The sequence below is a fragment of the Pelodiscus sinensis genome, chromosome 3 (genome assembly GCF_049634645.1).
Source record: "Pelodiscus sinensis isolate JC-2024 chromosome 3, ASM4963464v1, whole genome shotgun sequence".
NCBI classification, from domain to species: domain Eukaryota; kingdom Metazoa; phylum Chordata; order Testudines; family Trionychidae; genus Pelodiscus; species Pelodiscus sinensis.
In genome coordinates, this window is record NC_134713.1 from 144,730,563 (window position 1) to 144,745,908 (window position 15,346).

The window sequence follows — 15,346 nt, forward strand, 5'->3', positions numbered from 1 at the left end:
AATGACAATACTTTCAAATGACTCAGAAGATGTTTCCATAATCCCAAATAGGTGGCTAAAATTATTTTTAAAAAGTAAAAAAAATAGGATTTTTTAATTTAAATCAGTTTTTGATTGGCTTTTTCCCCAGAAAGCATTCGATGTAAAGATAGTTTGAATTAAGATACATCATACCTCAAAGATATCTCATCATGGAATAGAATCACAGAATCATAGGGTTGGAAGAGACCTCAGGAGGTTGAGTCCAACCCCCTGCCTAAAGCAGGACCAACCCCAACTAAATCATCCCAGCCAGGGCTTTGCCACGCCCGGGCTTAAAAACTCCTAGGGAGGGACATTCCACCACCTCCCTAGGTAAACCATTCCAGTGTGTCACCACCCTCCTAGTAAAGTTGCTTTTCCTAATATTCAGTGAGACCATTGCTCCTCGTTCTGTTTCTGTCACTACTGAGAACAGCCTCTCTCCATTTTCTTTGGAACCCCCCTTTCAGATAGGTAGGTAAAGTCTATCAAATCCCCCTCATTTTTCTGTAGACTAAATAAACCCATATCCTTCAGCCTCTCCTCATAAGTCACGTGTTCCAGCCCCCTAATCATTTTGGTTGTCCTCTGCTGGAATTTCTCCAATGTGTCCAAATCCTTCCTGTAATGGGGGCCCCAGAATTGAACGCAGTACTCTACATGTGGTCCCACCAGTGCTGAATAAAGGGGAATAATCACTTCTCTAGATTTGCTGGCAAGTGCTCCTCCTAATGCAGGAGTGGGCAATAATTTTTGAGGGGGGGCCACTTTACACATTTTTGATGTGGCCCCAGGCTGCCCCAGGAGGAGGGGACCTTGGGCAGAAGGTTGGGGCCAGGGCACTTCCCTTGCCCCTCCTGCCCATAGACCCTCATTGGCCTGGGGGTGGGGATGCATATGAAATCTTTGCCCCCCGCCTCCTGTCGCCAAGAGAGAACCACTAGATGTTTGGAACAGCTGGTGGTTCTCTCTAGGAGCTGTGCAGCCTGGCAGTGGGAGAAGTCTCTTGCTTTCTTCCCTACCTCACAAGGGATGCATTATACCTAGAGTGAACTGCTTCTGTTCTGAACAGCTGGCAGTTCTCTCTGGTGCTGTGTGCCCCTGGTGGTGGGAGGAGACTTCCCGTGCTGCTCCAGCCCCCAGACCAATAAGGGCCTGGAGACAGGGGTGCAGCAGGGTGGCTGTGGGCCAGATTGACTGGCTTGGAGTATCACATTAGGCCCACAGAGGCTCTCTTGCCCACTCCTGTCCTAATACAACCTAATATGTTGTTAGCCTTTCTGGGAACGAGCACACTGTTGAGCCATATCTGGCTTCTCTTCCACTGTAATCCCTAGGGGTATGTCTACACTGTATCTTATTTCGAAATAAACTATTCCGGAATTTATTTTCCAAAACAGCTTATATATAAATAGCGTGTCTGCATGCAAAAAGCCCATTGAAATAGCACTTGGCTGTTTTGAAATAGAGTGTCCATACTGGTTGGACGTTAACTTGAATTTAAGGCCACTTGGAACCTGTTCAGGCAGGGCATCAGGTCAGAAGTGCTTAAAGGGACTCCCCTGTACAGCCAGTTCTCAGGTTCTTCTCCTGCGTGCCTACCTTTCTGAGGGAAAGCAAAGCATTTCCACTGCGTGCTTTGGTTGCTCTGTTATTGGACCCTACAGCACTCCCAGCTATGCAGCTGGAGCTGCCTCTGGGCATGCAGTGGCCTCTGACTGTCGTGCTACAGTTTCTGCAGGCTGCCCTCCGAGCCCTGCAGGAACGCAACTCCGAGCTGCTTGAGGAGACCCTCAGCATGTGTTTGGGAATGCAGCTCTTTCAGACACACCCCACTGTGGAGCACCGCTTCTGGCAGCTGGACACCAGTTCCAGCTGGTGGGACTGGCTCATCATGGAGCGCAGGACAACCAGCAGTGGCTTTAGAACTTCCATATGAGGAAAGAAGAAGTTCCTGGAACTGTGTGCCTTGCTTGTCCCTGCCATCATATGACAGGGGACACAGATGAGACCCGCCATCCTCCCAGAGAAGCGGGTCACCATTGTGATTTGGAAGCTCACCACACCAAACAGTTACCAATCCTTGGGGAATTTGACCGTCAGGGCCCTCATCATGCAGGTATAGTGCTCTTGGGCTAGAGTCCCAGGAGGGGTGCGTGAAGTGCTGGAAAGGGGAGCCCTAGAGAAAGGGGGATTAGGCTTGGAGGTGGGGGGAAGCCTTTTTCCCAAGCATTTCTCCAGTCCCGCCCTCACACAGTCCTGCCAGAGGGGTGGGCTATATAGGGGATGGCTCCTGGTGTGGTTGGGAGGAGAAGGTGAAGGGGAGGCTTGGGATACTTTTGCATGGTCCTGCAGGCCCTGGTTGATCACTGTGGGCAGTTTACTGACATCCTATTCTGCAATTCTAGTCTCTTCCGTAAGATGGAGGCCAACATTTTCTTCCCTGACTGCACCATCAGGGTTGGAGGTGTGGACATGTCATTGTGTGTCATTGGGGACACAGTCTACCCTCTCATGCCATGGCTCATGAAGCCCTACACTGAACATCTTGACCTGAGCAAAGGCCTCTTTATTGCCAGGCTGGGCATGGCCTGCATGCAGGTGGAGTGTGCCTTCGGGCATCTCAAAACCAGTTTCCAATGCCTCCTTACCTTTCTGGATGTTGGGGAGAGGAACATCCCCCATATGGTAGCCGCCTGTTATGTGCTCCACAACCTGTGTGAGAGGAAGGGGGAGGCATTCCTCCTCTGGGCCAGTCGGGAGGGCAGGGCCTTTGAACAGCCAGACACACCTGCCATCTGTCAGGCCCGTCGGCGGGGGGTGTGCATCTGGGAAGCCCTGAGAGGGAGTTTCTCTTGGGGACCCCACTGACACTCCCCCAGGGCCTCGAGCTCTGGGGGCCTGTGCCTTGCCCCTCTTTGCCTTTCCTCCAACAACTCTTCCCTTCACCCCTCTACCCTTCTTCCCTGCTGAGCCAATAAAACAAACTTTAAAAAAAAACCTCTCCGGTTATTTATTTGGGGTAGAAGTAACTGGGGAGGGACTGGGGAAAGAACCTGGGAGGAGGAGAGGGGTAGGAGGGGGGGATGAGAACCTTGGAGGGGGACGAGAGAGCTAAAAGGGGGAGGAGGAGTGAGGAGAAGCTGTGGTTGGGAATGGCACATGGCTCGGATGGTTGAAACCCTGTGTGCCCGGCTCCTACTTCATTTAAACTGCAGAGCTGCAGCGGTGGTAGTGGGTGCCGTCCTCTTCAACTAATCAAGTGGAAATTACATTGACTAATTAACTGCTACTTAACATCCCTAGTATGTGAATAGGTCAATTATTTCATTACAGCGAAGAGCCTTTCTCATCCCAGTTCAAATACAATAGCTGTGGAATTTGTTTTGGGTAGGCAACAGCAGATTCAATGGGCTAGAGCCCCCCCAAAATTGTGCAGTGTTGTCATCTCTCTCTCTCTCATGCTTGCTCAGTTGTGATGTAAGTTAAAATCCATCAGAAGAGAGATTATCTTATTCATCAGAGAAATACCATTCTCCCTCAAGTAGTGTCCCTGTGGGTGCTCCACTCAGGTTTTGGTGCGTCCTCATGCTGCTGATTGGAGATTTTTGCCTCAGCACTCTGCGTCTCACACTGTTGTTGTCTGTTAGGTGTGCGCATGGAGCAAACCTCCCTCAGTTCCTTTTCTACTGTCCTCAGCTGGAGATGGAGTCATAGCAGTTCCCTCCTTTCTGAGAGGAAACAAGCAAATACTGTAGTTAGTTTAGAAATAGTTGATAAGTTTAAACTGATAAGCCAGTTCGAAACAGTTTTCAACGAATCCTTCAGTTCTTTGAGGTGTGTCCCTAGGGTGCTCCACCTTTAGGTGCACCAGTCGGAGATTCTTGGTAGCAGTGCTCCCCCCAGTTGGCTGCGCATGTGAGTCTCAGGCATGAGATGCTCGGAGCGTGTAATGCGCATGTGCAACCAGCCAGCTCTTCAGTTCTTCTCTGACTGCTGCCGCCTTCGGTCGCAGATCAGCATTTGCCCTCACACACTCCTCTCTCTTTACTTAGCCTAATTTGTTTACTCCCTTTCAATTATTTTTCTTATTATGACGTTATTCAGCTGTTTCTTTCTTAAGAAAAAAAAACCCCCGAGTTTCTGCCAGGCAGTGTTATTCACCGCATCCTGTGGCTCCACTTTGATAGCAGTGGCCCTTGTTTCTGTTTATTACTCGGGACATGCCTGGCTCGCCTGGGTTTAAAAGGTGTTTGGACTGCGGTCTGTCCATATCCGTAGCAGACGACCACTTTCTATGTGTCTGCTGCCTGAGCCAAAACCATGATATAGAGCGCTGCCAGCATTGTAGGAAATTGACTAAGCGCACAAGGAAAGCCAGACAGCTTCAACTCTGCATTTTAGAAATGGAGAAAGCATTGAAACTTCCCTCCGACTCTTCCCCAAACTTGCACCCTCCGGCATAGTCCACCAAGGGCAGACCCTGGTGAAAGGGCTATTCCAGTTACAAGCCCAAACACCAAAGGAAAATCTCCCTCAGGGAGGAAGAGGTCTTACACTTTCCTGTGGTCTACATCCCTGATGAGGAAACTGACGAGCACAAAACCTGATACTGCTGCCCCTACATTACCAGGAAGGGCAGTTAAAAGCTCTAGTGCTGGCTCCCATAAAAGCCAAGAGCACAAGCAGAGGGCTCGCCCCTCCTTAGAGAGCTGTACAGCGAGCCCGATTGATCAAGCCACCGCTCCGGCACCGTCTAAGACGCCAGCAGTGAAAAGCGGGTGCTGGCAAAGCTGTGTGCCATGCTGGCACCGCCAGCTGTACGTCCACCGTACAGATTACGAAGCCTAATCCAAAGCCTAATCCGAACTAGCTAGTCCGTGTCACGTGTAGCCGCGTGGCACGGAGTCCGAACTAGCCGGCATTTAAAAATGGCGCCGGCCGGCTTCATGCAAATGAAGCCCGGGAAATTCAAATCCTGGGCTTCATTTGCAAGTGCGGATGACTACATTACCCCCGCTAGTTCGAACTAGCGGGGTAGTGTAGACATACCCTCAGATACTTACTTGGCTCTATGCTGCACTGTAGCAAGACTGCTTGGACAGTTTTCAGTTAGCTAGTTTTAGATATACAGGGCCTCCCCACTATAAGTTGCCCTGGTATACCTCCATTACACACTAAAGGCATTGACACTTATAGGAACTGATGTGTCATAAGTCCTCTCATTCTGTGCTCTTAAGTTGCGCACCCCCCCCCCCCCACACACCAATTTGCGCAAATGGAAGCCAGCTGCATGAAAAAAGTCCATTTTTTTTGGAACATGTCTTGGACTTATAGTGAGGAGAGCCTGTACTGGTACTTTAAGCTTTGAACTCTCTTTTATGCATTTTTTTTCACTGAGTATGAAATTCAGAATGTTTATTGGACTGTAAATTAAAAATGATAAATATATTTTACAAACTATTACTTCTTATTATCCCATGAAAACTGCTCTATAAGCAAACACTATGTGATCACAAAAGATTTTATATAGGTTTTTTTCCCCAGGATTTAAAGGAACGTCTCAATTCTGAAATGCGGTCAATTTTTAATGACTGAAGTAAAATTAGTTATGGGTACCTCACGAACTCCTGAGAACCTTAGCAAACTTTTGTGGTTTTGCTATCTCCCCCTTTTTTCAAATTTATTTTTTTTTCCTTTTCTGGTGGTGTGGAAGACCCACACAAGCAGGAAAAACTTAAGCAAGCTGTAGAGCAGAAACAGTGAAATGGACTACATACTCAGCAAATGCACAGCATAAAGTAGCAGTTCTCAACCATCTATCCATGAGCCCCTGCCACACCCCAGCTGGTAATGAGCCCCGCCCGCTGGGGTTCCCCACACAGCAGCAGAGTGAGTGTCCAGGTGGGCAACTGGGTGTGCTGGAGGTAGGGCCGCAGCGAGGCTGACCCTACTGGGGCTGCCTCACAGTGGCCCTAGTTCCAGCTCTGTTGGCTGCTATGTGGTCTGGCTGGCAGGCCATGTGATGGGCAGCTGCAGTGCTTGGACGGAGCCAAGCGCTGCGTGGAGCCTGGCTGCCATGGCACTCAGCAGGGATCTGGCTGCCACAGCACCCGAGCTTCATGCGGGGCTTGGCCCCAGTTGAGCGCCGCAGCATCTGAGCTCCACATGGTGCTTGGCCCCAGCTGAGTGCCGTGGCAGCCGAGCTCCACATGGTGCTTGGCCCTGACTGGGTGCTTGCAGCTGTACTCAGTAGGGGCCCGGCTGCCGCGACACTCAGCGGGTGTCAAGCACCATGTGGAGCCCATCTGCTGTGGCACTCAACAGGAGCCCGGCATGCTGCAGCCTCCATGCAGCCCTCCCATCTCCTGCCGCTTCCCAGAGGGAAGTGCTCTGCGCTTAGTTGATGGCTGGGAGGCAGTGGCAAGGCTAGGTGAGGGGTGCAGGGCTAATGATGGGGGGTTCTGGAGGTGGAGGACTCTAAGAGGCAGGGGGGATGACAGTGAGGACACTGCAACATCCAGGGTGGGGAGCTGGCAGAGGGAGGCTCTGGGGGTGGGGCTAGTAGTGAGGGGGCTAGGGAGGCAGGGCTGGCACTGGGGACAGGGCTAATATTGAGGACGGGACTGACACAGGAGGAACTGGGGGGATTGGTTGCGGTGGGGCTCTGGAAACAAGAGACTGGCACTGAGCTGTTTAGGGCAGGGGGGCTGGCACTAGGGAACTCTGAGGGCAAGAGACTGGTGCTAGGAGATGGGTGCAGGGAACTCTGCAGTCAGGGGCTGGTGCTGGGGGTAGGTAGTAGAGGCGTGAGGAGCTCTAGGGATTAGGGCTGGCACTGGGGCTTCTAGGGACCGGGGCTTTTTATACCGCGGCCCGGCAAACCCATTCACACACTTTCGGCAAACTGGTAACACTTCATTTGCATATTTGAATATTCACTTGCATAATGAATATGCAAATAAAATGTTATCGGTCAGCCAAAAGTGTGTGAATGAGTTTGCTGGTCCCTGGTATAAAAAAGGTTGGGAACCACTGGCATAAAGAAGTTGTGAAAAGACTGAAATATTTTCTTTCACTCAAGCATGGGCGGATGGTGACGCTTACGCTTGAGGGCTGCGTCTAGACTGGCATGATTTTCCGCAAATGCTTTTAACGGAAAAGTTTTTCCGTTAAAAGCATTTGCGGAAAAGAGCGGCTAGATTGGCACGGACGCTTTTGCGCAAAAGCACTTTTTGCAGAAAAGCGTCCGTGCCAATCTAGACGCGGTTTTGCGTAAGAAAGCCCCGATCGCCATTTTTGCCATCGGGGCTTTTTTGCACAAAACAGTTTTTAGCTGTCTACATTTGCGCAAGAGGGCTTTTTCCCGAACGGGAGCAGCATAGTATTTGCGCAAGAACACTGACAATCTTACATTAGATCGTCAGTGTTCTTGCGTAAATTCAAGCAGCCAGTGTAGACAGCTGGCAAGTTTTTCCACAAAAGCGACTGCTTTTGTGGAAAAACTTGCCAGCCTAGACGCAGCCCGGGGTGTATCTAGACTACGCCGAACGGTGGAAAGAGGATATGCAACTTCCGCAGGAATTCCTCTTTCCACTGTTTGGCGTAGTCTAGATATGCCCATGAGGAGGCAGTAGCTTCCCAAGGTAGGCTCCACCCCCTTGTCTGCTCAGGCCCTTCCTTCTTCCCGCTGTCACCCTCCTCTTTTCCTGCACATCTGGTGTCCCTGCTCACTGCGTGCTTGTCCCCATCCAGTGAAATCCCTGAACCCAAGCAAATTATTTTTGAAAAAACCCTCCACTTTTCTGCAATTTCTTTCTTAACAAAATGGAGCATGTTTTGTACCATGTGCCAAATATGCAGAAGGTACCTAATTTACAGTGCTAAATTTGGGAATGTCGGGGACTTTAACCCGGACGGCCTCCGTTCGTTGTCTGACCGCAAAGAGACAGGCAAAACCAGCAAGATCCAATCACAAGCTCTTTATTGAATAGTGCGCACTAAAATAGAGAGCAGCCCGTCTCCCAAGTGAACCAGCCACGATTTCAGTAACAAGTAAGATTATATAGACAGTTCCGTCGCGTCATAAAACATTTGCCCAAGCATCTCAGCCCCCCCTTAATTAGTTAGAAGCTTCTAGTGTTAATGCGTATACTTCATGGCCTTAAGCAATTCATAATACGGCAGCAGCTTTCTTATCAGCCCAGAAGGCAAGTACCAAACAACAAGGAGACAGGGAGTTAAAACAACAGAGGGCAGAGACAGTTCGTTAAGATCAAGGTGAGAACAGAAACAGGGAGTTACCTTATCAGTTCTCAAACTAGCTGTTCCCATCACAACCGGTATAGGAATGCAGCCTTTCACTTATTTTACTTCTGCAACTCAAGCAAGTATGTAGGGAGCGCCCCCTTGCTTGAACCATGTCTCTAGTTCTGCTCAGGGACTACCTAGAAACCTTTGTTAACCTCTTTCAAGTGCACTTGAAAGGGAATCCTCTGAACTGGCATTCATGCTAAAATTCGACACTCTCCGCAGGGGGCTGAACAAAGACCCCAACTACCTTACCCATTACAAAGATAGCTTCCCCAGTTATCACCTCTAATACCATTAACTCACAGACATCTCCCCTTCCCCACCTCTAATATCATTAACTCACAGGCATTTACCTTCCTTCCCCCCCCGCCCCCCTGCATCCCTCCTCTGTTCTGTAATGTGATTTGTCCTTTTCATATGTGTTCATTTTTTTAAATTGTATCCTTTGGTATATATGGTTGTGACTATTTTCTTCCATTATTTGATCTGAGGAAGTGGGTCTGGCCCACAAAAGCTCATCATCTAATAAACCATCTTGTTAGTCTTTTAAGTGCTACATAGTCCTGTATTTTGTTTCAGCTACACCAGACTAACACGGCTACATTTCTATCACTAGGTTTATTATATACCCTCATAACTGACACGCAGGCAGCATGCAAATGCCCCTAGCCCCTCTCATTGATCCAGGGGAACACAGCTAATTGAGAAGTCTCTGTCCTTTCTTCACACAATCAAACAACTCTTCAGGCCTCCCCCTGAGCTGGCATTTGCCCCCTGAAAGGAAGAAAATGACTAGAATCAGACTGCAAAAGTTGACACCTCATTTTCACTTCTTCACATAAACAAGTGAGGGCTTTGTATGTTGATAGTTTCAATAGCAGTAAGCACCTCAGACAATGCATAAGGACATGCATTTTCACTGGCAGGCTGGCTGCTGCTTTAACAACAGCACGCATTCAGCTCATAGAACCAAGATGGTAAAATGGCCCACTGAGGCAGCATGATGGTGACAGCTTTGTGTCAGACTGGTAGATCCAATATCCCTGGGGTGAAGGAACCAATTCCCCTGCCCTGTTCTCACCAGGCAAATGTAATCTCTCAACCACTGAGAAGTGTTGAAACTGAAAAGAGTTGAGGCCTATCCTACTAATAACTTCTCTCTTCCTTGGCATCATGTTCTTCCTCCCTCTACCCCCCTTTTCTTCCTTCCACACCCCTTTCTCCCCAGGCTCCCACTGCTCAAGATCACTGCTGTCCCCAACCAAGAACTCCCTCTGCCCTGACCATCACAGAATTTGAACAAGTAAGAAAAAAACATTGCCCTGGCTCAGGTCATTGCTTACCTGTGAGAAAGCTCTGAAGGGCTCCTCTGGCCCTGGTGGAGGGGTGGTCCATTCCTCCTGGCCATTTACTGTGCTGCCCAGTCCCACTTAGCAGGCCAGCACAGGGTACCTACAGCCACAAGTGATCCAACTCTCCCTGCAGCACACACAGCATAAGGCTGGCTGGCCTACCTGCGTTTTTGACTAGCCCCTTGAAAAATGATGACGGGGAAGGCCGGGTGAAGCCCTGCTCTTACTGCCCCTGACTCTTCTGGCAAATTGTTCCAGCATCTCACAGTGGGAGGAGTCATCATCCCATAAAGTCCCAAATTGAAATTCTCCTGCAAGCCAGGAATAGGGGCTACTGAATGAATAATGCAGAAAGATTTTGAAATTGTAAAAAACACTTTGCAAAATTGCACTTCTCAGCACTTTCTATTTGATGACATCAAAACACCATCACTAAAACCAATGAATTTATACAAACTCCTGTGATGCAGGCAAGTATTATATTATCCCTTTTTTTGGATGGTGAAACTGAGGCACAGGAGTTCCTTATTTGCTGGGGTCTTTTTTTTAACCTATGGAAAAACCCTTTGGGTATGTCTACACTAGCCCCCTAGTTCGAACTAGAGAGGCTAATGTAGGCATTCGAAGTTGCAAATGAAGCCCGGGCTTTAAATATCCCGGGCTTTATTTGCATCTTTCCGTCGGGGCACCATTTTTAAATCCCTAGTCCGAACTAACTGCCCGCGGCTACACGTGGCAGTCAAACGTTAACTCGAACTAAGTCCTTAGTTCAAGTTAACTGTTACACCCCAGCCAGCGGAGGTGGGGTTTGGTGTGGGGTCCATGTGTTGGGGCAGTGGGACTTAATAAGATAGGGGGTCCAGATACAGCTTGCTGGGACTCAGTGGCGTGTGGGCGTGGGGAGCTTGTTGGATGAGTCCATGTTTAGGGGAGCAGGGCTTGTCAGGAACTGAGTATGGAGAATGCACAGGAGGAGAAGGGGGGCAGCAAGGAGGAAGCCCACTTTGCCCACCTTGGACCAAAGTGCAGGGAGGGGGGCCTGGATGAGGTGAGGGACTAAGCGGGAGAAGAAACCAGCAAGCAAACAAGCAGCAGCAATAGAAACACAGCATACTGGGGGCAGTGGTCTCTGCAAAGCAGTCCTCCTGGAGCTGGTGAGATTAATGGCATTGTAGGCTGCTGCAGCAGCAGGGAGAGGCTAGGTGACTGTAATTCAAACCTTGCTTATGTGCCATGTAGGTTCTGGGGTGGGCTGTTGAAGAGGCCCCCTGCTTCTCTGCCTTCCCAGAGGCCTTGGAACCTGTCTGAACCATACTAAATATTCCACAGCACCCCCATGTGGCAGTTGGAAGCAGGGAGGGGCGGGATGAGGCCAGCACAGCCCCAACTTTGGGTAGGCTGAGACTTTCTTTGCCTTACAGACCAGATGTCCAGGATTACAAGTACAGGCAGTCCTCGGGTTACGTACAAGATAGGGACTGTAGGTTTGTTCTTAAGTTGAATCTGTATGTAAGTCGGAACTGGCGTCCAGATTCAGCCGCTGCTGAAACTGATCAGTTTCAACAGCGGCTGAATCTGAAGGCCAGTTCTGACTTAAAGATTCAACTTAAGAACCCCAGGCATCCCCAAGTCAGCTGCTGCTGAAACTGATCAGCAGCTGATTCCAGGAAGCCCGGGGCAGGGGCTTCCTGTAGTCAGCCACTGGTCAGTTTCAGCAGCGGCTGACTTGGGGACACCTGGGGCAGAGCAGCTGGGGTGCTGCTGGGTTGGTCCAGTGGCGCCCAGAGCGGCGCTACGTGACCAACCGGCAGCGCCCCAGCTGCTGTACTACAAGCGTCCGGAGCAAAGCAGCGGAGCACGGGGGCAGCGGGACAGCCCAGACGTGTCTGGGCTGTCCGCTGGCCGCGTGCTCCACGGCTTTGCTCTGCTCTGCTCCCCGTCCCCCTGGTCGGATCCGCGTAACTCGGGGACTGCCTGTAATGTAATGGATTAATTGTGTATGGATTACAAGTAATGTAATCCTAAATGTCACTTAATCTCTGTTTAAAATAAAATCTAGCTGAAGCATGATTTTGTGATTTTAAGTAGTCTTTGTCCCTTTAGTTATTCAAGGCAATATTATTTCCTGATATTTATCCCATTGGTTGTTAAGTTCCCAAGATCTATTCCCTTTTATTCATGTGTACAAAAATCTAATTCACACTTCTTTGTGAATGTCATTTTATTACTAAAGATGTTTGAGTGACAGAATTAAACTACCTATGAAACTCAAATTGCATTTTATTTTTGACACATTTTACATAAAAAAGTAGATTTTTTTAAAAGTAATTTTTCCTTTTGTTTCCCCTGCCTCTCATTCAGTTGGTGTTTATAGCTAGAACTCAAGAGAAAAAGAAGACTGCAGAGCATGACAAGCTTCTTTAACTTAGGTAACATGACTAAAAAGTGAAACAAAATGTAGTTCTCTCAAGTTACTGTTCCGTATGTATTTCATAATATTGAAGATACAAAGGTTAGCAGTTTTCCTCTGTTGCTTTAAGTAGGAACAAAACCCCTTGAACTAAAACAAAATATAGTTTTTGAGGTAATTTTAGAACCCTTTCAGAAGACAACAATAGTCCATTCACTAGATGATTGCAAAGCAGTAATCGAGCCTATATTTGTTTTTGTAATAAATGTCTTGTGTGAAAATCTATAGCTATTATCCCATGAGTTGCAAAGCTACAAGGGTATGTCTACACTACCCTCCTAGTTCGAACTAGGAGGGTAATGTATGCATACCGCACTTGCTAATGAAGCCCGGGATTTGAATTTCCCGGGCTTCATTAGCATAAGCGGGGAGCCGCCATTTTTAAATCCCCGCTGCTTCGAACCCCGTGTAGCGCGGCTACACGGGGCTCGAACTAGGTAGTTCGGACTAGGGTGCCTATTCCGAACTACCGGTACACCTCGTTTCACGAGGAGTACCGGTAGTTCGGAATAGGACCCTAGTCCGAACTACCTAGTTCGAGCCCCGTGTAGCCGCGCTACACGGGGTTCGAAGCAGCGGGGATTTAAAAATGGCGGCTCCCCGCTTATGCTAATGAAGCCCGGGAAATTCAAATCCCGGGCTTCATTAGCAAGTGCGGTATGCATACATTACCCCGCTAGTTCGAACTAGCGGGGTAGTGTAGACATACCCCAACTGAGGTTTTGATGTTGTTCATAGAATATCACTAAGCCTTCAGAAAACTGTAAGTTAAAGTTTTTGGTTTTAAAAATAAGATTTAATTCTGTTTTGATGTTGAGTATTTGACTATGACTCAATGGAATACCTAAATTGAAACACAAATACAGTTCTTTGAGGTGGCTACTGCATAGTCCACATACGAGGTGCATTGTTGCTGGGGCTGCAGAGCATTCAAATCTTCCAATAAGTAGTGCCTGTTGTAGCCAGGCATGCACAGTCACCTCGGTTCCTTCTTTTATATAGTAAGCTGCAAATATAGGAATGTTGCCATATTCAAAGTCTAATCTTCTGCATCCCCCAGATTATGTTTTGTGTATATAGTTACAAATTTATCTAAAACCAAATCTAGGTAACATTTGTGCCATTGCACAAATTAGTGTCCAGAGTTTCTTAGGTTCAGTTCTGGATGTCATGGCTGACTCAGCTTCTAAGAAGACCGATCTTTAAAAGATTTTCATTATCACCTCCATTTTCTCACAGTCCAGTAGATTCATTTTTCTAATTTGCTTCAGGGAAGGCCATTCTCCAGGTCAGTGCTTAATGTGATGTGCCTTTACTCCACAAGTTCATAAAAAGACAGTTTTTTTCAGTTGGAATCCTCAGTTACTATCCAGAATAAATACATTTTGTTATGTGCTTTCAGGCATGTGTGGATGTGTATCACCAGTAGAAACCCATGCTGCTAGCTGTGGGCACACAGCTTATAGGGAATGCAGAGCAAGCTCTTGAGAAGGTCTGGCACTGTGCCCTGACACCCTAGTGATCCTACAGTCTGTCCTGCAGGAGGATGAGACTGATCAGCATCCACCTCAGCCTCCTCGCAAGAGGCCATTATAAGTCCTCTTCACCATAGGAGGTTTTCTAAGATGCATCAAGATTTCCTGAAGAGGGTTGCAGTTAATCTGGGGCATCAGGTAGAGGAGTTTAAGAAGCCAGCAGATGCTCTATTTGATGTACTGAGCTCCCCAGCACCTGCTCAGCTGACCCTACCTTTGCATGAAGGGATCTGAAAAATTACCACTGCCTTGTGGCAGAACTCCCTTTCTCCTTCCTGGCTAGGGACCATGACTACCTCTACTCCCACCCTGCTCCAAACTCTCTTGTAGTGGAGGTTGTAGTTAGGTGGTTTTAATGCCATGGTGTCCTCACAGGTCTCTGGCTCTGTCGATGATGGTAACCAGAAGGCGTGTGTGCTCAATGATGTGGGCCCAAAGACCACAGCAGATCCAGCGAGGGCCCCCAAACACCACAAACCAGATAAGGATCGAAGGTGCCAGGCCACGTTTATTTTAGAGCGAAGTACATAACTGTTGTCAGTAGACTCTGTTGAACCACTACGCACATGTACTTGCCACAATGGAATGACTCAATCAGTGGGAAATTTTCACTGCTCCCCCGCCCGGTCATACAAAGGCTGTCTCCCCAAGACACCACTTTATATACAGGTACAAACAAGTCACACCTCACTGCTGATGTATCAGGTTGCCACCCTCTGACATTGTGAAGTTACCACCCTCTGACGCTACTTAGATACCACCCATTACTCTGTACCTTGTGGCTTGATTAGACCATCTCTTTCCATCATTCTGTCATTTTAGATCATTTCCTGAACCTTGGTCTATCTTTGAGGAGTGGGTATCAAGGTCTTTTTAATGAGTTAGTGGTACTATGTGATTTCAACTTATGAACAGTACCAATTATTGTTATGCACTTGGGTTTGCACTCTCAGCCCTGTTCGTGCCAAATTCTGTGAGCTGGGACCTGCCTCTTGTTCACAGCTTAGCTTTGCTTGATGTTAGCCGTGTTTTGTCCATTGTTAGCTAGGCCTCAGCTCCTCAGGCCAGGCCTGTGCTGCATGGGCTTATGTTTTAGGCCTTCATCTTACTACAGAGGTGATTAACCAGAAGGGGAGGCAGGGACAGCTGGGGGAGCACCTAAGGACAAAACTTCCAAGAGACTGGACTTGTTTGGATGAAATGTTTATTCCTTTGGCAGTCTACAACTGTAGGTGGCTAACCACCAAGGCCTCCTTGACTTCTATGACTTCAACATGTGGTGAGCCAGGCCTAAGTTCAAAGATGCTCTCCCAGGGTATGTCTACACTACCCTCCTAGTTCGAACTAGGAGGGTAATGTATGCATACCGCACTTGCTAATGAAGCCCGGGATTTGAATTTCCCGGGCTTCATTAGCATAAGCGGGGAGCCGCCATTTTTAAATCCCCGCTGCTTCGAACCCCGTGTAGCGCGGCTACACGGGGCTCGAACTAGGTAGTTCGGACTAGGGTGCCTATTCCGAACTACCGGTACACCTCGTTTCACGAGGAGTAACGGTAGTTCGGAATAGGACCCTAGTCCGAACTACCTAGTTCGAGCCCCGTGTAGCCGCGCTACACGGGGTTCGAAGCAGCGGGGATTTAAAAATGGCGGCTC

At 48.5% G+C, this 15,346-nt stretch overlaps 1 protein-coding gene across 14 annotated transcripts in view; it reads left to right on the forward strand.

The window, feature by feature from the left end:
* The window catches only part of SYT14 (synaptotagmin 14), a 261,174-nt gene that overhangs the window by 24,218 nt on the left and 221,610 nt on the right, over positions 1-15,346 (forward strand). For 8 of the 14 annotated variants that reach the window (XM_075925106.1, XM_075925112.1, XM_075925108.1 and 5 more), the window contains exon 3: positions 12,048-12,115. The exons of the other annotated variants lie outside the window; for them this stretch is intronic. In XM_075925106.1, coding sequence (XP_075781221.1) covers positions 12,094-12,115 — 22 coding nt within the window. In that variant the 5' untranslated portion in view covers positions 12,048-12,093. The remainder of the gene's footprint in view (positions 1-12,047; positions 12,116-15,346) is intronic. 14 annotated transcript variants of the gene reach the window in all.